At 42.2% G+C, this 27,705-nt stretch overlaps 1 protein-coding gene across 13 annotated transcripts in view; it reads right to left on the bottom strand.

Moving 5' to 3' along the window:
* The window catches only part of KALRN (kalirin RhoGEF kinase), a 991,119-nt gene that overhangs the window by 129,968 nt on the left and 833,446 nt on the right, over positions 1-27,705 (bottom strand). For all 13 annotated transcript variants that reach the window (XM_043992602.1, XM_043992601.1, XM_043992603.1 and 10 more), the window contains one exon: positions 675-958. In XM_043992602.1, coding sequence (XP_043848537.1) covers positions 675-958 — 284 coding nt within the window. The remainder of the gene's footprint in view (positions 1-674; positions 959-27,705) is intronic.

The raw sequence follows: 27,705 nt of genomic DNA, 5'->3' as shown, positions 1-27,705 counted from the left end.
ATGGAGACTTAGGGAAGTTAGGTGACTTTCCCAATATTACACAATATCACACAAGATCAGGTCTTCTGACTCAACAACTCTTAGCCCTTCTACTGTACCATAATGCTCACAATCTTATATGCACACAGTATCCTTGGTTTGATAGCTTTTAAAACCAAAACCACAGGACCAGGTTGAAGATTGAGGCTCTAGCTATATTTATCCCACCTCTCCTCTCCAAAAAGGTGACTATGGATTCTCTATGCTATGATAAATATAACCAGTTGCTTCAGTCTTAATCTAGATGATTGGGGGCTGTTTAGATGTATTCCAGATGAGAAGAGAAGTAAGATACCAGATTAAATGGTGGTTTTTCCTTCTAGTTCAACGTCTCTGTTAATTTTGTCCTAGAAAGTCTGTTTGACCAGTCTTTCAGGTATGAGTCAATACCCAATTCCCTGTTTTGGTGAATACTGAGCATAATGATTATGACTGATGGGCTTCAGAGAGGCTGAAGGAATTGGATTTCCTTAACACAAAAGAGGTTATAAAGGGGGTGTTGGAACTGCTAAGCACCTTAAAACCCACGAAAAGACACAGTACAGGAGTCGTGAAGCCTTGACTGAGAGGCTTCTCAAAATCACAACCTCCCTCCACTTTCCATTAGAGCACTGTAGGACCCACAGGGTAAATACCTCATCAGCACTGTCGCCCTGTGGGGTGGTTTCATCGCCAGTCTTGGGGGATCCCAGATCGAAACTCTTCCGACCATCTCGTACTTTCTTTTGCTTTTTGATGTTGCTCTCAGCTTTGCCGCTGTTGAGCCTGCGCACGGGACTGGTCAGCCATTTCTTGAGGGTGTTGGTGGAACGTTTGGGGCCTGGAGAGCTCTGGATGGAGTTTAAGGAAGACTGAGGTTGGAGATTGGCCACAGACTCTGACTTGCCTCCATTTTCACCGGAAGAGACCGAGTAAGCATCTGCAGGGAGACAGAGTGGGACAAAAGATGCAAACAAGGGTCAAGTGGGTCAATAAACCCAGTTACAATCCCTAGAGCAAACCAAGCACATTCTCAGGCTGCCTGGTTACCAAGCAGGGGTCATCCTGGGGCTTAGACCCCAGCTGCTCTCTCCCATTCTAAGAAGATACAAATAGGACCAGTCTGTTGTGGTCTAGTGAAAAGAACAAAGGATTTGGAGTTTGAATTCCACCAATGCCTCTTGTAATGATCTGAAAATCAATCATTTAATCACTTGTAATGCGGGAAACTCATTTAGCCTCTCTTGACCTCAGTTTCCTCATTGGTAAAATGAGGCTCTTGCTCTACATGGCATCCAAGGATCCTTCTGGCTAGAAGTATATGATCCTATGATTTCCGTCTTTGTCCCTTCCCACTCGTTCTGCCCCAACTCCTTCAAAAACAAAAATACAACACCACGGCTTATTGTTTTCAAGGAAGAGCCTTACAGAGTATCAAATATCCCATAATATGTTGGTCTCCAACCACCTCTAGTCCTAGCAACAACTAAGTTATATGTTAGATCTAAGTAAATTATTATACTCAACTCTCTACTAGATGTATTGATGGAAGGGAGTGTTATCCTAGAGAACTCTTAAATCATTTCTGTTTTCTTAGGCCTATATCATATGATTTGGCAACCTTCCTTTCTAAGGATGCCAGGTCTTAGTTGATATTAAAATGAGGTCTTGTTGCTTGAGCTCACACCAACAGTGCATGGACATGGTCCAGAGCCCTGCTGGGAGACAAAGCAAAGCCATTTTGAGATTAAATATTGGTTATGGATAATCCACAGAGAGAGAGAGTTCAGAGTGGATTATAAAGTAAATGAGTTTGTTCCAACAGAACTTGGAAACACACGCACATTCTGTTCTCCAAAGACCCATAAGATAGTGGACTGCCTCATAACCCTATGGAAAACCTATTAACCATATGGACCAGCATTAGGATATCCTTAAACTATCACCATATTGGGTTCTTAATATAGCACCTTTTTCCCCAAAAAGCATACCCCTCTTTCCTATAAGACTCCAGGCATGTTATTTAAGCTCTAAGGGCTATAAGCAACTCTGGAAAAAGTTGCAAAGAAATTGCTGACCTGCATTGATGAAGGTCATTTCCTCATCTGGAAGTTTCCTATACCAATTAAATCACAAGTACAGACCTTGTTTTGCTTTTGTTTTTGTTTTGCAGGGCAATGAGGGTTAAGTGACTTGCCCAGGGTCACACAGCTAGTAAGTGTCAAGTGTCTGAGGCTGGATTTGAATTCAGGTCCTCCTGAATCCAGGGCCGGTGCTTTATCTACTGTGCCACCTAGATGCCTCCAAGTACAGGCCTTAATAGCTTTACTTATACTATATATTTTGTTGTTGTCATTTAGTCATTTTTCAATCATATATGATTCTTCCTGACCCCATTTGGGGTTTTCTTGGCAAAAATAGTGGAGTGGTTTGCCATTTCCTTCTCCAGCTCATTTTACACATGAGAAAACAGAGGCAAACAGGCTTAAGTGACTTGCCCAGGGTCATACAACTAACTAAACAGTTGAGGCCATATTTGAAACTCAGGTCTTCCTGATTCCAGGACCACCACACTATCCATTGTTTCACCTAATTTAGAGAATTGTTGTGAGGAAAGCACTTTGTAAATCTGAAAGCATAAAATTGATTTTATTCATATCTTATATGTATTTATACAGGATCATAAATTTAGACCCGAAGGGGACCCTAGTGGCCAGAGAGTTCAGCCCCTTCATTTTACCAATTAGGGAAGGGAAGAGAGGTTAAGGGATGTGCCCAGCATCAGGGAAATGTCAAAAGCAGGGATCTGAATCCAGTTCTTCCTGACTGTAGGCCCTATTCACTATGCCATGCTGCTTTCCCAAAATTCTAATCACTTAAGATTGTTGTGGCTACTTCCTCTGGCCACATGGGTACACTTGCACTGTGTTCATTTGCAAGAGGCAAAATGGTGTAGCTGAGAGTTGAATTCAAAACGAGGAAAGACCCACCTTCAAGTTCAGCATCTGACATGTACTGGCTGCATAACTCTAGGTCAGTTAAGTCAACCTCTCTTGTTCTAGAGAACTCTAGAACCATAAGTTGCAGAGAAGGTGGTGATCTGCACTGGTGGAGGGAGTTTTCTCACCCAGGAGTTCCTTCCACCAATGAAATCCCAGGTCCAATCTCTATTGATATGTTTTATGGAAGCTTCTCAGGGGCAGAAAGCGTTTCATTATGGGCTGTGTATCCCCAGCATCTAGCAGGGTGTCTAACACTTCGAACATGCTTAATAAATATTAGTTATATTGGAGTGAATTAAATATTTACTATGTATAAGACTTTCTGGAGGTTACTAGAAAAAGAAGCATAACATGTAGTCACTGCTTTCTAGGCATTTACAATCTACCTGTCAGTCAGTCGTCAGTCAGCATTTATAAAATACCCCCAGTGTGTCAGGCACTGTGCTAAGCACTAGGGATGCAAAGAAAGGCAAAAGATAGTCCCTGCTCTCAAGCAGCTCACAGTCTAATGGGGGGGAGGGTAGGTTGGTGGGAGGTGATGGGATGATGGGGACAGCGTGAAAAACAACTCTGCACAAACAAGTGTTAGCCTGGGTAACTGAGAGGAGGGTTTTTTCCAATGACGATAGGGAATGATAAGGAAGTTTGGTAGAGGGCTTAGGAGGCAAGATAAGGAGATTACTTTTGGCCATGCTATGTTCAAGATGTGTGTGGGGAAATACAGTTAGAGATTTCAAACAGGGAGGTGGATATGCCAGTCGAGAGGTTTGCAAAGAGGTGAGGGCTGGATAATTAGATCTAAGGTATGCATATATGCACATATGTACATATATGTGTACATATATTTTATTGTGTGTATCTATATCTCTCTACATATCTATATCTACATATATAAGTATACATATATGCATATACTCCCACCCCCACATACATATATATATATATCTCTCTCTCTCTCTCTCTCTCTATATATATATATATATATATATATGTATCACCTTAAACAGTAACAGCAATGCAAATCATAACTGACCAGTTAGTGGTAGTAACTACCAGCTTCTGACCAGAGCCAGGGCATTGTCCGCTAGAGGCTGTATAGAGATGCCACTTGAGCTAGCCTTGAAAGATGGGCATGGGGTTCCAAAGGCAGAGAGGAGCAGTCAGGGCATGTCAGGCAAGAGGAATGGTTTAAGGAAAGGCCCAAGAGACAGAAAAACCAGAGATTCAAGGGAACAGCAAAGCAGGGGGAGAGCTATTGTAGACATCCTTGGATGGCAGGCCAAAGAGCCTGGACTTGACTTGGTGCAGGTTTTGTATAAGTTCTGCTGCAATGTTCACTGGGTGGTTGGAGGATGGACTTGGCCAGAAGGGATGAGATGAGAGGCAGGGGCATCAGTTTGGATGCTGCCTCAATAGTCTGGGGCCAGGGTGGAGGCAGGGGAGAGGGGCAGATATGAGAGACGTTTCAAAGACAAGACCAATAGGATTTGGACACATCGAACCTGAGGACTTGTTTCTATGCCCCCCACCTAAGTGTAGGCATTGCCATGGGTGAACGCCCCAGCTGACCCTGCCTTTCTGGCATTACTGCAACTTTTTTTTTTAGTGAGGCAATTGGGGTTAAGTGACTTGCCCAAGGTCACACAGCTAGTGAGTGTTAAGTGTCTGAGGCCGGATTTGAACTCAGGTCCTCCTGACTCCAGGGCCGGTGCTCTATCCACTGTGCCACCTAGCTGCCCCTATTACTGCAACTTTTGTCAGAGTTGCCTGTCAACATTTAAAGAGAAAATATAAATGCTTTAAAGTGATTTCATCAGCTCCCTCCCCACCTCCTTCTCTCTGACAAGGCAAAGGGGCCTGCTCACTCGAGGGTGCCACAGTAGGGTTTTAAACATCACCAGATTAGTCTTAAATCCTGACTCAGTGAGTCACCACATCTCTATGGGAGTGAATTTCCTCATCTGCAAAATAAAGGAGTTGGAAGAGATGGTCTCTAAGTGACTAGCCCATGGTCACACAGCCAGTAAGTATCTTAGGCAGGATTTGAACTCAAGGTCTTCCTAGCTCCAGGTTCAACATTTTCTACCCATGTTACCATCTAAATCCTGGCCTGGATAACCTCTAGGGTCAACATGGAAGTGCCACATGATCACTGGTTTAGAACTAACAGGGCTCTAACAGGTCTAACACCCTCATTTTCAAAATGGGGAAACTGAGGCCCGGACAAGTGAAATGACTTTTCCGAGGTGACACAGCATGTTGCAAAGGTCCTTTAACTCTAAATCAGCACTCTTTTCACTGTTCTACATTGGTATACACTATCCTGAAATGAGGACAGATACTTAGTTCATCCACAAAACAAACTGACACCAAATACCTGAATTCTAGTACTTTGTTAGCCAGTGATCAGGGGCTATCAGTGCTTTGGAGGAGGATCAACTTATGAACACTGGCCTTAAGAAGCCTAGAGCTGAGCTCTAAAACCTCCTTTCTCGGGTATCAAAGACAAGCAATAGGGTGCCCTGCAGAGAAAAACCAGCAGTGAGGAATGAGTTGTCTTTCTTGGTGTCTTTTTAAGGGAAGAGTCAAGGTCCTATTTTGGAAAATTCCTTTCTGGCTTTGGGATGTGGGGGTGGGGTGGGGCGCGCGCGCGCGCGCGTGTGTGTGTGTGTGTGTGTGTGTGTGTGTGTGTGTGTTTTGACATTATTTTTCTGGGTGTTTGGTTCAGGGAGAACACTTGCTGTACACAAGGAGGGGGCGGCAAGAGATAAACATCTCCACAGGGCCAGTTGTAGGAACCAGAGATTCTCTGCTATCTCCCCAATGATAATCTGCAGACACTTTCCTTTCACAGACCTCCTGGACTACCACGTGTTTCCCTGAAATCCCAGCCTTCAAAACTTGGCTTTATCAGCACACATAGTTTCTGCAAAACCCAAGGTCTCAGCGTTGTTAACTTTGCCCTTTGTTGATAAGCAATGCTGAGGATGTGCTGTCCAAGTTCTCTGTGCCCCAGTACATCACAGCCTGGGTAGAAGATTCAAATCTTTAATATACTCCTTGATTTTGGCCCCACCCCCACCCCACCCTGTCCCCGGCCTTTTACTTTCTCCTTTGCCCCATTTATTTTCACTGAGACAAGTTCTATGCAAAATTAATGGTGTGAAATTTGAAAGGGTCTTACTTCTAGCCTTTCAAATTTGGAAACCCCAAATTTTAATATCTACTTTAAGTACCACGGAGAGCCTGCCTTGGTCTCTTTCAACTTGTGTGACCTTAGACATGCCACTTTATTTCTTAGACCTTTCCTTATCTGTAAAATGAAGAATTGAGCTAGGTAGACTCCACGGTCCCTTTTGGCTCAAAATTGGTAGACCTGGGATGCAGTTCAATTTTGACCATGGATCAGAGAGCTTGATAGTTGGAAGTTACCCGGTAAGGTTTTTTTTATTTATTTATCTTGGTGAGGCAATAGGGGTTAGGTGACTCGCCCAGGGTCACACAGCTAGTAAGTGTCAAGTGTTTGAGACCAGATTTGAACTCAGGTCCTCCTGAACCCAGGGCTGGTGCTTTATCCACTGCACCACCTAGCTGCCCCTGGTAAAGTTTTGTTTAGGAGAATGTCCAAGCTATTCCAGACATGCTCAGAACCCTCCAGTGGCTCACTGCTTTTATAATAAACAGCATACAGGATGAAACACAAACTCATCCAGTGGTTTAAAATGTGAATTTCTTGGCCTGAGAGTCAAGGCCAAAGTCTTCTACAATCTGGCTATGATCTATATATTTTTGTTTGTTTGTTTGTTTTGGTGGGGCAATGAGGGTTAAGTGACTTGCACAGGGTCACACAGCTAGTGTCAAGTGTTTGAGGCCGGATTTGAACTCAGGTCCTCCTGAATCCAGGGCTGGTGCTTTATCTGCCGTGCCACCTAGTTGCCCCGATCTATATATTTTTTTAGTCTTAATCAAGGTGAGTCACAGTGCTCACCTTTTTCACATGTTATGCTTCAACCAAGTTGGACTATCTGTTTCCAAGTGGCATCCAGCTCTTTATTACTCTTGGGCATTAACACAGACTAGACCTGTGCTTGAGGTGCATTGACTCCCACATCTCCACCTGGTAAAATCCCTCTCTTCTTCAAGGGCACCTTGGGAACTGAATCTTCTATGAAGCCTTGCCTGATCCCACTACCTCCACATTTCCTTCTTCCCTCCCCTTTCCTTCCATCTTTCTTTCCTTCTTTCCTTCCTTCCTTCCTTTTCTCTCTCCCTTTTCTTCCCTTCTCTTCCTCCCTCTCCCTCCCTGCTTTCTTTTCTCCCTTCTTTCCTTTTTTCCTTCCTCCTTCCCACCTTCCCTTTCTTCCCCATCTCCCTCCTTTACCTTCTCTTCCCCTTCTCCCTCCCTCATTTCCTCCTTCCCTTCCTTCCTCTCTCCTTTCTTTACCTTCCCTTCCTTCCTTGTTCCCTCTCTCCTTCCTTCCCTTTTCTCTTCCTCCTGCCTCCCTCCCTCCCTTCCTCTTTCCCTTCCCCTCCTCCCTGTCCTCCTTTTCCTTCCCAATTCCCTTCCCTTCCTTACTCTCCTTATCTCACCCAGGCTGGAAGTGCAGCATCCACTCGAACTTTCAAGCCCAGTCCCAACCGGGAGAGAAATTTTAGCCTGCTTCATTTTTCTAACCTGGGCCAATCAGCCCTTTCTTAAGCAGCCTGGTAACCCACCCCTCCCAACCCCTCAGCTCATCATATTGGTGCCCACTTGACTTCGGCCCTACTACAGCTTAGGACTCCTGAACTCAAGCAACTGGCCAGCTTCAGCCTCCCCGAGGAACAAGGATTACAGGTGCACATCCCTTCTAGTAGCCACTACATTCCTCCTAACACCTTGTCTGGCCTTCTCCTTTGTACATCCTGACTTCTGTCTTCTTCCTTATATGTCTATAGTCCAAATGAGGCAGTCCTTGCTCCCAAGGAGCTCATAGCATTGTTTGCCATCTTTATAACTTTCACATGGCAGGTGTAGACTAATCAGCTTGTTAAATGGAATTGCATAGCAGGCACTTAATGTTCTTTGGGATGGAATTGGAAGGACTTTGTACATGGGGCAAATGGTTCTTTGTACTTTTTTTTTTTCTGCACTTGTGTCTCATTCCCTATCCCTGAACCTGACTTTTTTTTGGGTTCAAAGATGTTAACTTTTATTTTTTTAAATAATAAACATTTTTATTTATAGTTTGGGTTCCAATTTTTATCCCCTTTCCCTTCCCTCTCCCTCCCTGAGGTGGCAAAAAATCAGATATGGGTTATACATGTATGATTATGTAAGACATTACCATATTAGTAATTTTGTATAAGAAAACTTGATTAAAAAAATGAAAGAAAGTGAAAAATAGCCTGCTTCAGTCTGTTCCATCAATATCAGTTCTTTCTTTGGAGGTGGATGGTATGCTTCATCAATAGTGTTTTGGGATTTTCTTGGATCATTGTATTGTGAATGGTCAAGTCATTCACATGAACCTGACGTTTAAAGGGACTTTAGAGCTCATCTAGTCAAACATTATTTCCATTAGAAAGTTGTTGTTGTTGTTGTTCAGTTGTTTCAGTCTTGTCCAACTCTTCCCGACCCCATTTGGGGTTTTCTTGGCAAAGATACTGAAGTGGTTTGCCATTTTCTTCTCCAGCCCATTTTATAGAAGAGGAAACTGAGGCAGAGTTAAGCGTCTTGCCTAGGGTCACAGAGCTAGTCTAAGGCTGGATTTGAACTCAGATTTTCCGGACTCTAGAAACTGTGAGGGCCAAAATTTGATATACTGAGCGTTATTTGGGTGACTTGCCTTAATACTGGGGTCCCGGAAATATGAGGGACCTTTTATTCTCCCCTCTGAACTGCCCTTTTTAGATATTTCTCCCAGGCCAATAAGAAAGGAGCCTCTTGGGGCAGCTAGATGGCACAGTGGATAGAGCACTGGCCCTGGATTCAGGAGTACCTGAGTTCAAATCTGGCCTCAGACACTTAACACTTACTAGCTGTGTGACCCTGGGCAAGTCACTTAACCCCAATTGCCTTACTAAAAAAAAAAAAAAAAAAAAAAAAAAAAAGAAAGGAGCCTCTAAGCTTTAGTTCACGTAAGGATCAGATCAAATTTTGGCCCTCACAGTCCTGTACTCTGTCTACTGTGGCATCTAGCTGCATCCATCCCCTCCCTCCCAATTAGGAAGGGAGGCACCCAAATCATATTACATCACTTGATCAACAAGCATTTGTTAAGTGCTTACTATGCACCAGGTTCTTGAATAAGTGCTAGGGACATAAAGGCAAAGAACATTGTCCTTCAAGACCCTTAAATTCTAATTGAGGATAGTAGGTTAAAAACTAGTGATATATACAATCTACACAGAGGAAATGGAAGTGAATCAAAAGGTGGGGAGGCCTTAGTAGCTGGGAGAAAAGAGAAAGTCCTCCCTTCCAAGGTGAGCTTTGTGCTGAGCCTTGAAGGAAGCCAGAGAGGCCAAGAGGTTGAGGGCAGGCAGCAGGGCAATGGCTGAGTCTATGGCTCCTTTCCATAAGAAGTCATGCAGCCCTTTTTAGAATCCTTCCTGACGCTGTGAAGGGAAGAGGAGGGGAGAGGAGGAGAGCACTCATACGTTTAAGGGAAAAAAAAAAAAAGGCAAATTAATGAGGAGTTATAATTCACCAGGGGCCTATGTTGGATTAGAGTGTTTCACAAACTGCTCAGTCATTAAATACACAAGATTTAATTAATGTACCTCATAAACACTAATTACCAAAGTCGAATTACTAAACAGCCCACGAGGTACATGCATAACCATGGATGTTAGACACAAATAGACATTTATAGAATAAAATATCTTAAATAATTCACTCTGTAAGATTTTGAAAGGTTACTTATGAAGAAGAAAAAGAATAGCTAACATTTAGGGAGTGCTTTAAAGTTTACAAAGCACTCCCTATAAAACCTCATTCTCTAAGGAGAATACAAGGATAAGTCAGAAGCAAAACCTGAAATTGAGGGCTCAGAAAGTTAGGATTCCCAAAAAGTGCCTTAAAGGTTCTAGAAAGAGGAGCTAATCTTGTTCCTTAAAGATCTTTGGGCACATCATCATCCAACATATTGTGACATTATGTATTCATTATATATTTAATTCTTTAATGTGCCATTGTTAATCAAGACTAGCAATGTAAGGAAATTGATTTGTTTTTGTTTTTGTTTTTTTGGACAGGCAATGAGGGTTAAGTGACTTGCCCAGGGTCACACAGCTAGTAAGTATCTAAGTGTCTGAGGCCGATCTGAACTCAGGTCCTCCTGAATCTAGGGCCAGTGCTTTATCCACTGTGCCACCTAGCTGCCCCCAGGAAACTGATTTGTGAACTACAGAAGGCACAACAAAAATAAGATGAATAACTAGATGGGTCGAAGCCCTTTCCAGCTCTAAATTTAGGTTCCCAGGAATCTAAGGCTGGGGGAGAAGGAAGCATGTTGCTGGTTCCTATGAGTCCAATTAACTCGTACTGGGTTAACCATATTTATGGGCCTAGCCCATATCAAGTGCTTAATAAATTTCCTATCTCTAAGAACAGAGTACTATAACCAGTGATCTTTGAAAGATGTTGGAGAATGGGAGAAATGCTACTGGAGATGAGAGGGGAAGGGAGAAGGGAGGGGGAGGAGGTAGAGGAACAGAAGGGAGGAGGAGGGTGGAGAGGGGAGACAGGTTGCCAGTGAGCTTGACTTCATTTCCTGGAAAAATTCTAGGCCATACTTTGAAATGGATGTTTTATGAACCTCTAGGAAGAGATGTGACAATCACTAAAAGCCAGCATGATTTCATGAAGAGCAATTCATGCCAGAATAACTTCATTTCCTTTTTGGACAGAGTTATTAAATGAGCAGATCAGGGGAATTCTATAGCTTGAAATTACCTAGATTTCAGCAAAGCAATTGGCAAAGTCTCTCATTGTTCTTCTTGTGAATAAGATAGAGACGTGTAGGCTAAAAAAGAGTGTCATTAGGTAGATTCAGAACTAGTTCAATAACTGGTCCCAAAGAATATTCATAATGGTTCGATGCTCTCATGGAAGGGAGTCTTTCACACAGAGGGTGATGCCTTCAGTCCTAGTTCCTGTTTCATTCAACATTTTTATTATCAGCTTGGATGGAGGCATAGGTCATATGCTTATTGAGTTTTCTGATGACACAGATCTAGGAGGGACAGCTGACCTATTAGATGACAGACTCCAAAAATAAATGAAAAGTAGAATCCAGAAAGATTCTCATCTGTTAGGACGATGGAAAAAAATAAGTAAAAATCACCTCTTAGAGGACTGCACCTCAAAAAATCAACTTCACAAGTATGAGATGTTTAGGTGGAAAAACTTTGGGTGGATGAACAAGTTCAATGAGAGGCAATGTGTCATATGGAAACCAAAAAAAGCAAGAGTAACCTTAGGCTATACTGAGAAGTGTAACATCTCAGCAAGAGAGGTGTTAGTCTTGGGCTCCTCTGCCTTTGTCAGACCATTCCTAGAGTCTTGGGTTTAGTTCCAAGGGCCACGTTTTAGGAAGCATATTGACAAGCTGGAGACTGTCCCGAAGAAAGTGATCAAGATAGTGAGGCATGATAGGCTCATTGACTTAGCTCTCAAAGGGAACTCAGAAACCAACTAACCCAAGCTCTTCATTTTAGATCTGAGGAAACAGAGGCCAGCAAGGATAAGTAACTTACCCAAGGTAATATAAATAGTCCGTGACCAAGATAGAATTTGAATCCAAGTTCCTTGACTCTAAATTCAAGGGACTTTTCTCCTGTCCTGTGTTTCTCTTGGGTAGGGGTTTCAAGACAGGACTATAAAAGAATCAGCTGAAGGAAAGGGGGGTGGTTAGTGTGGAGAAGAGGGATGTGTGTGTGTGTGTGTGTGTGTGTGTGTGTGTGTGTGTGTATGTGAGAGAGAGAGAGCGCGAGCAAGAGAGCGTGAGCACTGTGTTCCAAATATTTGAAGTGCTATCACGTGGGAGAGAAATTAAACTGTCCTCATAAGGCACAACTGATAGAAATGGAAGAAAAGTAACACTGGCAAGAATAACTTTTCTAGTGGTTAAGCTAAAAGAAGAATCCATGGTTAGCCTGGCTATGAGTCTTATCATTTCCTTATACTGTTTTTGCTTTGTTCCATGTTCTTCTCTGGTAATCTTTCATGTGGACCTGCAAATAAATCTCTACAATCCACCCACTATGTACATTCAAGAGAACTGATATGTCAATGCTGGGCTGTGCCCACAAGCCACCTGGAGGGATTTCTAGGTTCCACACCTTGGAGCATGTGCCTGGAAGTGAAACCTGAGAATATACTTTTCTTTCACAAGTATAAATATACTAGACCAGAGCCCAAGGGTCAAGATTCTGCCCTTTGACACTGGTTATTAATTGTGCCCCTCTGAGTATCAATTTTCCTTCCCATGGTAAGAAGTAGGATCTGATGAAGAGTAAAGTAATCAGAAGCAGGAAAACAATATACATGAGATAATGACAAAATAAACAGAAAGAATAAAACACTCAAAAGTGATTGCTGTGTGATGACCAAGCTTAACCTTGGGGGGGCGGGACGGGAACCTTTCTAGGTAATATTGCATGGACTGTCAGGCAGTCTGGATGTGGTATGTAGTACAGGTCAACACTTTTCCCCCCTTCTTTTAAAATCTTTCTGGGCAGCTAGGTGGCGCAGTGGATAGAGCACCAGCCCTGGAGTCAGGAGGACCTGAGTTCAAATCCGGCCTCAGACACTTAACACTTACTAGCTGTGTGACCCTGGGCAAGTCACTTAACCCCAATTGCCTCACTTAAAAAAAAATAAAATCTTTCTTATAAGAAATAGATTGCATAGTAGAGGAGGGAGGAGGGACAGGTATGGAAACGAATGTGACATAAAAATAAGAAGGAAGCAATAAAAATAACATTGAAAAGAAATGAACATTTTCATTGAAGTGAAAGAAAAACAAATTTGACTACCATAATTTATCCTCCTTAATTTAGTAGTCATAGTAATAATAGTTAGCATTTAAATAATGTTTTATGGTTTGCAAAGCACTTCACTTATATTAACTCTTGTGGTGGTAAACATCTGTTTAGTCTTCTGAGACTTTCTCTGGGGGTGGTTATATGGGTATACCTCCTTGTTAGACTAAAAGGCCAATGGGAAGGGAAAGGATCTTCTTTAAACCATGTTTCTACCATGGCCTACTAAGGTACTCTGGTACTTAATGTGTTTATTAAGTTGAAACTGAAAGCAGCAGGAAGCAATATCACTTCTCATAGAGACACAAAGGCCTAAGTTAAAATTCTATCTCTGACCCATATGGGATGTGTGACCCTGGTCAGGTCACTTAAAATCTCAGTGTCCCAGGTAACTTTCTAAAATTTAGATATTTCAGAGAACATGGTGGAAGAAGTATGCCAATGAAATTATAGATCCAGTCAAAAAAAGAAACAGAAGATTCAAAGCATCCCTGAAGTCTAGGAAAAAAAAAATCTCATCTACCTCACCCTCTAATGACAGAGCCTGCTGTGCTCTCAAAGAAAGAAACTAACTGGGTCAGCTATGAGTGGCTTTTCTCAAGAGCCCAGTAGAAAGTTTGTGCTCTGGGATCTTTAGATCTATAAATACTTGCTAACTAGCCAAATGACCAAGTGCCAGGACTTGCCCTTTAAGGTAGCTACCTCAGGGTCCTTTAAGAGCCTGTGAAATTGTGTTGACTCTTGTCCCAAGTGGGATCTTTTCTGCCGTTCTATTTCCCTCATTCTTGGCTTTAACTGGATTTCACTTTTCTTCCATGAAGCACCAGGTAAAAGTTGCAAAGAAATAAGAGTGTGGCAGAAAAATTCCTAGCAGTCAGAACTATACAAAGCACTTCCACAAAGGTGGAAGGGGCTGCCTCTTGAGGAAGTCGTGGTCCCCATTCACTGGAAGTCTTGCAGGGGCTGGACAACCCCTTTTTGGCTGTGCTATCCTGGGGATTTTAGATTTCTTTGCTGTGTGGGTTGGCATACGTGGCCTTTGAGGTTTCTGCTAACTCAGGTTCTATGATGCAGTGGCATCAGAGAGAGATGCTCTAAGTTGGACTATTTTTTTCCTTAACAAGGTCACAAAGATCTTCCCACATTACTTCAAGTATTGAAATTTTAGTAGAGCGTTAAGATAGGGTGAATCCTCAGATTCAATTTCAGTTCTTCCCCATACCCCCCAAAACAGCAGTTTCAGGATTAAAGATCTCTAGAATGTTCTAATGGGAATACCATCTAGTGCCATTATGCTCATATTTTTTTCTTTTCTTTTTCTTTTTTGTTGTTGTTGAGGCAATTGGGGTTAAGTGACTTGCCCAGGGTCACACAGCTAGTGTCAAGTGTCTGAGGTCGGATTTGAACTAAGGTCCTCCTGAGTCCAGGGTCGGTGCTCTATCCACTGTGCCACCTAGCTGCCCCCATTACGCTCATTTTATAGGTGAGGAACAAGGGCCAAGATAGAAAAAGTGACTGTCCCTGGGATACGCTGAGGAAGAGGCAGATTTGGGGACAGCACCTAGGCCTCCTGGGTCCCATTCATTCATCCAACATTGACTCAGAACCTACTCTAGGCAAGACATTGTAGTAGGCCCTTAGGGACATACCATCAAGATAAAGAGGAACATAGTCTCTCTCTCAAGGTAACTGAAAGTGAAGTAGGGGAGATATGTATAGAAATGTAGAGATATGTGTAGAAACTACAAATCAGAACATGGTAAGGGCATGAGAAAAATACAAGCAATCTGCTGTGAGTTCTGAGGAGGGATTAATCACTAGTGACTGGGGGTAGAAGACAAATCAAGGAGAGCTTCAAAAGGAAGGGACAAGGGGCAGCTAGGTGGCACAGTGGATAGAGCACCAGCCCTGGAGTCGGGAGGACCTGAGTTCAAATCCGGCCTCAGACACTTGACACTTACTAGCTGTGTGACCCTGGGCAAGTCACTTAACCCCAATTGCCTCACTGAAAAAAAAAGAAAAAAAAGGAAGGGACATCTGGTCTCAACCTCAAAGGCTAGGGAGAGTTTATAGGAACAGATAGGCAAGTGTAGAGAGGGGGACAATTTTAGGCACAGGGGATGGCAAGAGCAAAGGAAAAGAGGGAAAAACTGGGATGTGTTTGGGAATAGTGGAAACATTTCCTAAGATGTTGCCCTTGGAATGAACCCATTTTGTTCAGAGTTTATTTAGCATACAAGGGGCCACGTGGAACAAAAAAGTAGGTTGGACCCAAATTGTAGAGGGTCTTGAATGTTAGGGTGAGTAGTTTAGACTTCATCTTGTAGGCAGTAGAGAGTGATTGAAGGGTTCTGCATAGGGTGGTGACAGGATCAGAGTTGACTGTTAGGAGATGAGAGAGTGGACCTGTGATTTCATAGACATAGAGAACTACCAAGTGAGGAGATTCCCTTTCCCAGTGCAGATTGGTGATTTGCATGCCATTCATAATCTTAGCTGCCCAGAGCCATTTTGTCAAATGCAGAGTGCTTTTAAACCATGCATGAAGATCCCTGCTAGCACATATCGATTTAGAAAACCACATATTAACATTATCTTTATTCTATTGTGTTATTTATTTTGTTAAATATTTCTCAATTTACATTTTAATATACTTTAGGCAGCACTTGACACCTCTGGCCTAGAGCACTGAGGAGAAATGACTTGTCTAGGGTTACAAGCCAGGATGTGTTCAAGGAAGGATTTGAACCCAGGTCTTCCTGGCTTTGAAACCAAATCTATTTACTATGCAATTCTGCTTCTCAATAGATCTGATGGAATAGAAAGTAGGAGGAGAGAGAATATTTCACTGTTTCCTATGCTAAGCTGTCTCTATTAAAGGATGCTTGGAAATTGTTCTTGCCATCACTGTTAGCTGGTTTCACATACCAGTTGGAATAATTTTATTCCCTAGAGGTCCTGTTTGTGATTATTCTAAGATGTACTACATAAACTATTCAGCTATCTTTGTATATTCTGAATGTTTTTCAGAAAACAAACCCACTTTCCCACTTACTCATCACTACACACAGAAAATAAAAATTTCCAGCAGAAAAACCCATTTGAATCCATTCCTTTTCCACACTAAATACATTCTCAGGGCAGTCATAAAGCAAATTTTCCAACAAAGAGAACACCAAGAAAATACCGAAGGGCTCTCACAGCTCTTCCTTGAGAGCAGTAGGAACTTAACCCCAATCCTATGTGGCCCTTTAGTGACTGCCACAATGGTATCATAATGTAATAGAGGGGCAGCTAGGTGGCACAGTGGATAGAGCACCAGCCCTGGAGTCAGGAGGACCTGAGTTCAAATCTGGCCTCAGACACTTAACACTTACTAGCTGTGTGACCCTGGGCAAGTCACTTAACCCCAATTGCCTCACTTAAAAAAAAATTATAACGTAATAGAAGCAAATTCTGGGGAAGTAAGGAATGCATCCCTAGAGTGACAAGACATGGGTTCCAGTATTGTCTCTCCTACTTGTTAGCTGTGTGACCTTGGCCTAGGAATTCTACCTCTTTGGATCTCAGTTTCTTCATTTATGAAAACAAGAGTGCTGGATTAGGTGACCTCTAAGGTCCCTTCCAGATGTGACATTCTGAGATTTTAATAAGGTCATAATAAGCTCACCTGAGAGATGACATTCATTGATCATGGGAACAGAAACATTGTAATAAAATGCCTATTTTTGGACTTTTTTTGGGTGCCACCATTTACCCATCATTCATGCCACCATTTAACCTATCTACCATATTGAAAACCTTGGGGTTACCTTATTCTTCCCTCTCCCTCACTTCTTTTATCTAACCAACTACTCAGTTGTGTTGATTTCCACTTCCCTTACTTGCCATCTTGTGCCAAATACCTAAATGAGAGGACTCCAGTCACTTCCTGACCTCTCTTTCAGTGTTGGGACCAAGCTCATAGAGAAATGACCAAAGCTACCAAAACCCATCTCAGTGGAGCAAGAAACCCCTTTGTCTTCAAAGTCCACTGTAACACTCCACCCTTGGTATCAAGCTATTTCTTGGGTGGGGGTGGGTCTGGAATAATCTCCCCACATGCCAAAGGATTATGGGGCTTCATGGTCAGCCCGGATTAAACTCCAAATTCCCAGTTCTTGCTCAGTTCAGGACCCTCCCTAAATCTCTGTTGATTCTTCCAGAACAAAGGGATTACTCTTTCTCCCCTCCTAGGTCAGGATTCCCTTTGAGACAGAAGGTAAAATGATGTTTCCAAATGACTGACATCAGGGCCTCCCATCATTCCCGGTTCTCGCTGTGGGTACATCCCAATGGAGCCAGAAACATAGGGAGGATGTCTTGTAGAGGCCTGTGCTCCCCCAGATAAGCACTCTCTAAACATCAGTTCATTATTATGACACCTAATTCTTTCACTTACTGGTCCCTTAGGAGTTCAGCCCTGGAAAGTTCAACCTCTAGTCTAAATTGCTTCAAATTAGGCTCCAGCCAGGGAGGAAGGACCTGTTCTTTCCCCCAACAGCAGTAAGCTGTCTCTGATTATTGGTTACAAATGATCATCATTTACTCAAAGCTCTCAATCTCCCAGGTTAGCCATTCACTGAACACAAAAGTGGCCCACGTCTTCTTTCCTACTAGAATCAAAAGCAGACATAAGAGGTTTCTGAAATGTTGAAGATGGAAGGCAAAGGTCAATTAAGTCAAATTTCAACAAACTAGACTGACTAGAAAGTCAAGATCATATTAAATAAAGTCTACATTTTTTCCTCTATGAGTTTATATGTAAATAAGCAACAATTACTGGAAAGTAGCCTCTTTTTTTTGAGTAAATTAAACAAGTTCCCTACTCTTTGCTTTTTGTTTTTTTAGGATTTCCACAAAAACAGCAAACTAGCCAGTGATGCTAAAAGCAATAGGTCCTTGCCATATTTTAATAAGAGCTAACATTTATATAGCTAGACCAGGAGACTGGAAAACCTAATTTTAAATTTAGCCTCAGACACTTCTTGGCTGTGTGACTCTGGGCAAGTTACTTAACCTCTGTCTTCCTCAGTTTCCTCCATCAGGTGTCTGATTGGTTGGGGAAAGGCAGGGAGGTCTTTCCCCAACATCACTCCCTACCCCCAACCCCACCCCCCATTGCAAATTCTATAATCAGGATAAGTCTCCACCATTCAAGCTCAAGTTAGTGGATTCAAAGATTATAACACTTTTTTCTTCAGTTGGTTGTGGAGGCACAGGTAGGGATGGAAAAATAAATAATGATGGGTGGGCAAATACAGTTCAACTACAACCTTGTTTACACTATTAATTTACTCTATTACTCTGTATCTATTGAGTTATTCATATGAATTCTTTAGCAAACTTTTAATAAGATAAATAAGCTCAGTTACTGTCACAAGAATAATACATTGGGGGGGGGGGCGCAGCTAGGTGGTGCAGTGGATAGAGCACTGGCCCTGGAGTCAGGAGGACCTGAGTTCAAATTCGACCTCAGACACTTAACAATTACTAGCTGTGTGACCCTGGGCAAGTCATTTAACTCCAATTGCCTCACCAAAAGAACTTTTTAAATTAAAAAAAAAGAAAGAATAATACATTGGGGTGGGGGAGGAGGCAACTAGGGTTAGACAACTTGCCCAATGTCACACAACTAGTAAGTGTCTGAGGTCAAATTTGAACTCAGGTCCTGCCTCACTGTGCCACCTATCAGCCCCTAAAGAATACTACATTTCAAATTAGTGGTACCTGAATGTGGTATTGTGTATACAGAAATGGCCTTGTAGCCAGGAACCCTTGGGTTCAAGTCTTGTCTCTGATACATTAACTAGGTAATAACCTTTGGCAAGTCACTTTCTCTCTCACTCTAAGACCATCAGTTGCACAGAGATTGCTTACCTGCATTATTGGAAGGAGTTTCCTTATCTGGGATCCTCATACTGCTGAAATAACAGATCAAGCCTATAACCCTATATATCAAAAATTCCAAATGTCTCACTGAGATAGGGAGATAACCCCTGGAGTTCTGGAAGACTGTACCAAGCACAGTACACTTGAAAGTGTTCTTCCCTCTCCCTACTGAATCCCTAGGCCCATTTCAAATCTCTATGAAGAGCATCAGCCCTGGAGTCAGGAGGACCTGAATTCAAATCCGGCATCAGACACTTGACACATACTAGCTGTGTGACCTTGGGCAAGTCACTTAACCCTCATTGCCCAACCAAAAACAACAACAACAAAAAAAAAAAAAACAGAAACAAACAACAACAAAACAAAAAATAATCTCTATGAAGCCTTATCTGCCCATCACAGAGTTCTGCCTTTGATATCTGATCATACTCATTACTTATGATCATCAGAAATTAAGCCATCATATTGGGAATTATCTTTTTAAATGTCTTGATCCCCCAACTGGGGCTTAAGCACACCTGAGTTCCTCACACATAGAAAGCACCAAATAAAATATTTACTGATTGAAATGGGGGAAAGAAGCAGGGAATGGGAGAAAAATGGTGATCAATGAGAACAACAGTCTCACTGTTGAAGGACCGCTTGAAAACAGTAAGCAGGGCCCACAGTCTAATTTTATCTCTTAATCTCTATGGACTCAGTTCTATCAGTTGAAGCTATTCCTCCATCACAAGTGAGAATCAGACATCTGAGGTCAGAGACAGAGCAAAAAGTGCCAGCCAGGCTCAAACTGCTTATGAAAGTAAAAGGATAGATAGGTTCTAGTACGAGTTATTTATAGACAGTGTAGTTATGTAACCTCCAAATACAATCTCTTCAGAACTCTAAGAACACACATTTGGACCTTCTTTGTGCTCTTCTTTGTCTGTTTTTGTGTTTTTTTACATTATGGTTCTTTGGGCATACATAGCTTCCATAGTAGACTGCAAACCTTTTGAGGAAAAGCACTGTCTCCTTCATCTCTGTGTTGCCCTCGGAACCTCAAACACATCTGGAACTTAATAATGAAGAGTCTAACCTGAAGTCAACAACAAGGCAATGACTTCTCATTCTCAGGAATAACCTTTGACAATGGGAACACAGACAATGATTCTAGAATCTGATGAATTGCTTAGATGGGGGTATTTTTCAAAGCTGTCATCAAGAATTGCTCAACAGAACCCGAAAAACATTGTACACAGTATCATCAACATTGAGTGTTGATCTACTGTGATGGACTATATTCTTCTCACCAATGCAATGGTACAGAAGAGTTCCAGGGATCTCATGATAGAAGAGGATCTCCAAATCCAGGGGAAAAAAAAAAAACAACTGTGGAGTATAGATGCTGAATGAATTATACTATTTCTTTTGTTTTTGGTGCTGATGTTTTTCTATTTTGAGGTTTTTCGTCATTGCTCTGATTTTTCTCTTATAACATGACTAATGCAGAAATATGTTTAATGTTATTATGTGTATACACACACACACACAGACACACATATAAAACCTATATCAGATTACCTGCTGTCTAGGGGAGGGGGGAGGGAGGGAGAAAAATCTGAAATTGGAAAGCTTGTATAAACAAAAGTTGAGAACTATCTTTACATGTAACAGGAAAAAAAATACTTTATTAATTAAAAAAATAATTGCTCAAGTGGAAATGTCATAAAGAAATGTCTATCAGGAAACTAGCAAGAGGTGAGCTTGAGTTTGCCAAACTCAAACTTATTATAAAATCAATTCCTAGTCTCAGGATGCCCATCCCCAAAGGGCTGACTCTTTTTTTCCACATTCAGCTATACTGGAGTCAAAGTTGACAGAATCAAATCCTTAGGATTAAGAGAAATGGATCGTGCCAAGATTCACTCTTTCCTTGAGTCCTCTGAACAGTGTAATTAAGACACTAAATAATCACTTTTCTTAATGCTCTAAAATCGGTGGTGTCAAACTGAAATAGAAAATGGGGGGCCACTAAACTATAATGATCCCTGTGGGCTGCATTTTGAATTAGTTTTAAAATGTCTTATCATCTATGTTTTGCTAGATTTTTATTTTGTTAATTATTTCCCACTTAGTTGGTTGTTTTTTTTTTTTTAGTGAGGCAATTGGGGTTAAGTGACTTGCCCAGGGTCACACAGCTAGTAAGTGTTAAGTGTCTGAGGCCAGATTTGAACTCAGGTACTCCTGACTCCAGGGCTGGTGCTCTATCCACTTCGCCACCTAGCTGCCCCCCACTTAGATTTTAATGTGGTTTGGGTCCCGCACAGGAAGTGCTGTAGGTCTCATTCAGGGCTGCGTGTTTGATAGCCCTGCTCTAAATAATCATTTCCCCTGATTCTTCTTATTCTTTTTTTTTCTATCAGTTAATATTTATTGTGGATACACAGTGTGAAAAGCAGTGTGTTTATGTGTGCGTGAGAGGGGGGGCTGTATATAATTCTTGCCAACCTTGTTGGGAAGATGCGACTTATGTAAATAAAGATAATAAAATGAACCTGTATATTCCCATCATCACTTCCCACTTGCCATTAAATCTACTCCTGTCTGGGCTCTGAGTCCATTGGCTTCTTCCCAAGGACTCCCTTTTCCTGTGATGGAGACTACTGTGTGTGCAGACGGTGCCAACATATTTGTATTTGTAAGGACCTGGTCATGACAGTTTTCAAAATGCTGATATGCTTTCACAGGAATTGGCAGAGGGCCCATGGCTTCCACTTTTCCTGACAACTGCACAGGTAAGGGTTGCCTGCCTCTGCCTGGCTGGGAAACCTAACCTCCACAGAACTAGCCCTGAGGGTACGTACCAGGATGCCCTGCCTTTCTTACTCTATCACAAACACAATATGCACAACAACAGGGTAAACAACGCTAAAAACTGTAAGAATTATGATTATTACAATCATCATTCATGATTCATATACCTCTCTCTCTCTCTCTCACACACACACACACACACACACACACACACACTCCTCTACTAACTGTGTAATCTGGGGCAAGTCACTTAACCTCTGTTTCTCTTAATCCACTGGACAAAGAAATGGGAAACCACTCCAGTCTCTTTGCCATGGACAGTATTGGTGGGCTAGGGTCACTAAGAGTCTGAACTCTGAATGTCTGAACAACATCTATCTATATTTGCCTGTGTGTACCCCCATCAGAAGAATTTGTTTTGCTTGACTATATGTATTTATTACAACAGATTTGCTTTTTTTCTTTTTCTTTTCTTTTTAATCCTAGTGGGGTGGGAGTGGGATGAAGAGGGAGAGAAAATAGATTTCTGTTAATTTTTTTTGTAAATAGTGAGGTGGGTGTGGTAGTGCTCCAGATGTGGAATGTTACATGTACTTTCAGATGAGCTTATTATATTATATTATATTATATTATATTATATCATATCATATCATATCATAATTAGTTTTACTTTGTTACAAGAGACCTCTCCTGAAGAGAGAGTAATCTGCGAATATTAACGTAAAGCCAAAGCCCATCAGTAAAACAGAAAGTGGAAAATACAAAGCCAAAACCACCACGGGGGCCAGCCTGTACCGCCACACCAGTTATGTTCAATCATCTGCAACATAAGAACATAAAGACCCTCCTTGGTTGAAGACAGACCCAACATCTGCAGGTAGGGTAGCTACCTGCCGTCATTGCTTTATCTCACACAACTGCTTCCTTTCCTGCTTGCTGGAATCCAGGGCCAATCAACAGTACACAATAGTAAGTGCCCACTGATGTATTCTGTTTTGTTCTGGGTTTTTGACAGTGGGTGTCCCTATCTCACCTGAGCTAGAAGTGCAGTGACCATTCTCAGGCTTGACCCCACCATTGATGGACACAAAGCTTTGATATGCTCCATGTTCCAGGCTGGGCTGGTTTGCCCTTCATTAGGCAGCTTTGTGGACTCCTGCTTCCAGAGTCTCACCATATCTGTTCTGGACTTAGTGTGGAAATCCAATTAGTGTTAGCCCTTCTACGGATCAGAATTCCTTAGCTCAAAAAATTCCTCAGCCTCAGACTTCCTTTGTAGCAGAGATTACAGGCATGCCCCACAATGCTGCAGCGCTCCCTGGGTGATAATATTCATTATCTGCTCTGGAATTCAGAGAAGGGTCTTTGATAGATAACATATGGGCTGTGGTGATCAAAGAAGGATCCACAAGTGAGATTGTAGGTGGGCCAAGAAACATGGGATTGGATTTTAGTAAGAGAAACACAGGGCCTGTGAGATCTTATACTCCATTCTGAGAAGAAGAGACATCTGAGCACTGGGGCAGAAGTCCAGACTCCCACTGGGTCTTGCTAAGCTAGAAAGGCTACTATTGAGGAATAGTCTGGTAATGGTCTGTCTGCTGTCCAAAGACCAAGGGATCTTTCCATTATTTGTATTTGTATCCCCAGTGCCTACCACACAGAAGAAATACTTATTGAGGGGCAGCTAGGTGGTGCAGTGGATAAAGTACCAACCCTGGATTTGGGAAAACCTGGTTTCAGACACTTGACACTAGCTGTGTGACCCTGAGCAAGTCACTTAACACCCCCCCCATTGCCCTGTGAATAAGAAGGAAGAAGGAAGAAGAGGAGGAAGAGGAAGAGGAAGAGGAAGAGAATAGAAAAAGAAAAAAGGAATACTTATTGAATCATTGAACAACTTAAGTTTTTTGGGGGAAAAAAAACCCCAACAAAATTAAACTCATCGCCAGAATGTTGGTCATCAGGTAATAAATTTGGCTATGACAATCCATGAAAGCAGGGGCCAGCTAGGTGGTGCAGTGGATAAAGCACTGGCCCTGGAGTCAGGAGGACCTGAGTTCAAATCTGACCTTAGACACGTAACACTTAGCTGTGTGACCCTGGGCAAGTCACTTAACCCTCATTGCCCTGCCCCCCCCCCCAAAAAAGAATGACTAAGACAATCCATGAAAGCCTCCTACCAAGAAACAGAGGGATGAAAACATCTATCGCTCACACGATAACATGGATCATTGAGATATTAAAGTATTGAGTGAGAGGTTAATCATGTCACATGAGTGTCTGACCACATTGGGCATGTAGTAGGCCCTTAAATACTTGTTGAAGTGGATCTTTTCTAGGCTTTTATTAAGTTCCTGCTGTTCCATGAACTGTCAAGGCAACTCCCCCCAAGAAGCTTTCATTCTACTGGAGGAATTGAAGGTTAGTTTGGAAATTAAATAAAGCCCTATGGCTGGTTAGACTGACATGTTTACTATTATGTGTAGATATTAAAGGGAAGTAGGAGGTCCATAGAAAAACTTCTCCAACTGATATCTCAGCTGAACTAGGCTGATCCCACGGGGCAAGCCCTCCTGGTTTGATGGTGCCTACCTAGGCGGGGCTACGCCCAGAGGTGGATTTGCCCACACCCTGGGTAATTGTGTGGCAGAGCAGAGAGCCTCGGCCAAGGTTGCCCAGTGAGTCATAACCCCAAGTCCCGAAGGGTGGAAGGGAGGGCAGGGGAAGTAGTAGGAGAGGTACTTACAGGAGTTTGCACCAGAAGAGTTAGTATTCCTGAAGTCAAACCAGAGGATTAACAGGCAAAACAGGAAGTTACTTTTAGGTGCCTCTAAGACTCTCCCCCACCCCACCCTCAAATACTAGGCTTTCCTGATTCTCTGGCAGGTGGTACCCATAGCCTTCCTCCCAGCTGGTACAAGGTTAGATGGGGGAGGGGGAGAAGGAGCAATAGCAAGCTATTTAAATCTCTTAAGGCATCAGTTTCTTCATCCATAGAAGAGAGCTGGACAAGATGGCCTTTAAGTTTGCTTTTAGCTCTCACATTCTGTGATTACGACAATGGAGTCCTAGGGTATACATAGAATTGGCTTAAGTTAAGATAGCACCCACCCATCTATTGTGGAAGCTACTCACGCCTACAGACTACTAGAAATCCAGGACAGCTTGGGCTTTGGGCATCCCATGTGAAGGGGATGAGGTGGAGTGAAGGAAAAGTAATGAGAGCAGCAGCTAGCTCCTTCCTCTGGGAGTGGGAGGAGACCAGGGCATGCTTTGCAGGGATAAGTGCAGGACGAGGTTAAGCGTGGTAAAGAGAAAAGGAACACAGGGTTAGTTTATGCCTTTGTGTAGCCACACACAAAGCAGTCTCTGGCAGAGGTCACAAAATGGAGGAAATGATCGTTGGAAACCCTGAAGTTTCCAAAGAATTGTCTAGTGGGTGAACCGAACAGAACCAGGAGAACTATTTAAACAATAAGAACATTTTAAAGACAAAACAACTTTGAAAGACCGAAGAATGCTGATGGAGGAGAAGGCCAACCAGGGCTCCAGAGTCCCAGGATGAAGAATGCTACCCCCTCACTGCCTGACAGAGAGATGATGAACTCAAGATGCAGGATGTGCCATACATTTCTGGACCCAGCCAATAAGTGGCTTTGTTTTACTTGACTTTGCATATTTCTTACAAGAGTTTTCCCCCTTCAATTAGGTGTGTGTGTGGGGGAAGGGTTGGGACGGGGGAGGAAAAGAACTATATGCTTGTTAATTTTTTTTTAATTTTACAAAGAAGCTTCTAATGGGAACCTAAATAAGTCTCAACTAAACTGCTTCAAATCCTTTCATATTCTCATGAGTCAGAGGGCATTCTCCCCCATTCTGGAGTTTGTTTCAAAAAAACCAATTGTCCTTATTTCTGAATTTACTCATAGAAGACTCTTTAGAAAAATACATTATTATCAACAGGCATATATTAAATGCTTACTACATTCCAGGAACTTGCTAGAAACTGGAGGTAGAAATACGAAGAAAGAGAAAATAATTTCTATTCTCTAAGAGCTTGCATTCTAATCCGAGAGATAAATGCATATAAAAATATATGCAGCATAAATATAAAGAGAACAAAATATAAATAACGACAAAGTAGTTTAATACCATACAGTTTGAGAGGGAGGGCACTAGCCATTGGAGAGAATCGGGAAGGCTTCATGAAGAAGATGGCACTTAAGCTTTGTCTTAAAGGAAGAGAAACTCTCTGAAGTAGAGATGAGGAGGGAATGCACTGCAGGCATGGGAGACGGGAAATGGACTGTTTTATGTGAAGAACAGAGAAGAAAAGTTTGGCTGGAAGGATAGTAATGTCCAGAGAAACTGAAAAGATTGGTTGGGACTAGTTGCATAGGGTTATAAAAGCTAAACAGAAGAGTTTATTTTTTTCTTTTTCTTTTTTTTTTTTTTGTGAGGCAATTGGGGTTAAGTGACTTGCCCAGGGTCACACAGCTAGTAAGTGTTAAGTGTTTGAGGCCAGATTTGAACTCAGGTACTCCTGACTCCAGGCCGGTACTATATCCACTGTGCCACCTAGCTGCCCCAGAAGAGTTTATATTTTATCCTATAAGCCACTGGGGTTGGTTGAGTAGGGAAGTCATATAGTCAACTCTGCACTGAAAGAAAATTAATTTGGCAGCAACATGTAGGAGGAATTGGAGTGGTGAGATATAATAACAGCAACAATAATTTATATAGTACTTTAAGGTTTACCACGCACTTCAAAAATATTTCACTGGATCCTCACAACCATTTACAGCAGGTGCTATTATCCTCGCTTTACAGATAGGGAAACTGAGGCTAGGAGAGATTAAGTGACTTGCCCAGGGTCACACAGCTAGTGAGCTTTTGAGTTGCAATTTGAACTCGAGTCCTTCTGACTTCAGGTCCAGGGCTCTTACCTAGTGGGCCACCTAGCTGTTGGAGGTTTTTGCAATAATAATCTAGGTGAGATGAAGGATTGAACTAAGGTGGAGTGAGTGGAGGGAAGGTTTGTAAAAGCCCTTTCCTCACAATAACCCTGTGAGGGAATCAGAGCAAGTATGATTATCACTGTTTTTTATGGGAAAAAACTAAAGTTCTAAAAATTATGGTTTCCCCAGGATCATGTCTGCAGCAGGATTCGAAACCAGTTGTCCAAATCTAAAGCCTTGTCCACCGTCCCACAGGGCCCTTATCTTAGAAATTAACTTCTGTTTTCCTCCAGAACTCTGAAAGGTATTGCACTGTGGGCTTTCAGGAATTTCCTTTAGAACCCTGACATGTATTTACATTTTTGTCTATTATGCCTGGTTCTGTCAGTAACCAGTTCTATGACCTTTGAGTAAGTCATTTTTATCTCCTGGGCCCTCCAGTTCCTACTTTGTAAAATGAAGCTACTTGGGAGGACTTGTATGAACTGATGCAGAGTGATGGAAGTAGGATGAGAAGAATGACATGCAACGACTACAATAATATAAGCAACACTAAAAGGCAGTTGAACTCAGATTAACTGCAGTGACCGTTACTGGCCCTGGAGAACAGGGGATAAAATGCACTTCCTTCACCTGTAAAATGAGGGGGTTGGACTGTTATTTTTCAGTCAGTCTGACTCTTCCAGACCCTATTTGGGGTTTTCTTGACATAGATCCTATAGGGGTTTGCCATTTCCTTCTCCATTGTATTTTATAGATGAGGAAACTGAGGCACACAGGGTTAAGTGACTTCCCCAGGGTCACACGGCTAGTCTGAGGCTGCATTTTAACTCATGAAGATGAGTCTTCATGATTCCCAGTCCAGCTATTCACTATTCATTTGTGGCTTCTATATTTTCACCATCTTTTCTGTAGTAGTAGGGTCTCTACCACCTAACAGCACAGGGCTTTGGAAAAGTTTGATTTGGCCC

The sequence above is a fragment of the Dromiciops gliroides genome, chromosome 3 (genome assembly GCF_019393635.1).
Source record: "Dromiciops gliroides isolate mDroGli1 chromosome 3, mDroGli1.pri, whole genome shotgun sequence".
Taxonomy (NCBI): Eukaryota; Metazoa; Chordata; class Mammalia; order Microbiotheria; family Microbiotheriidae; genus Dromiciops; species Dromiciops gliroides.
The sequence above is the reverse complement of the archived record's forward strand: the minus strand, read 5'-3'. Positions and strand labels throughout refer to the sequence as shown.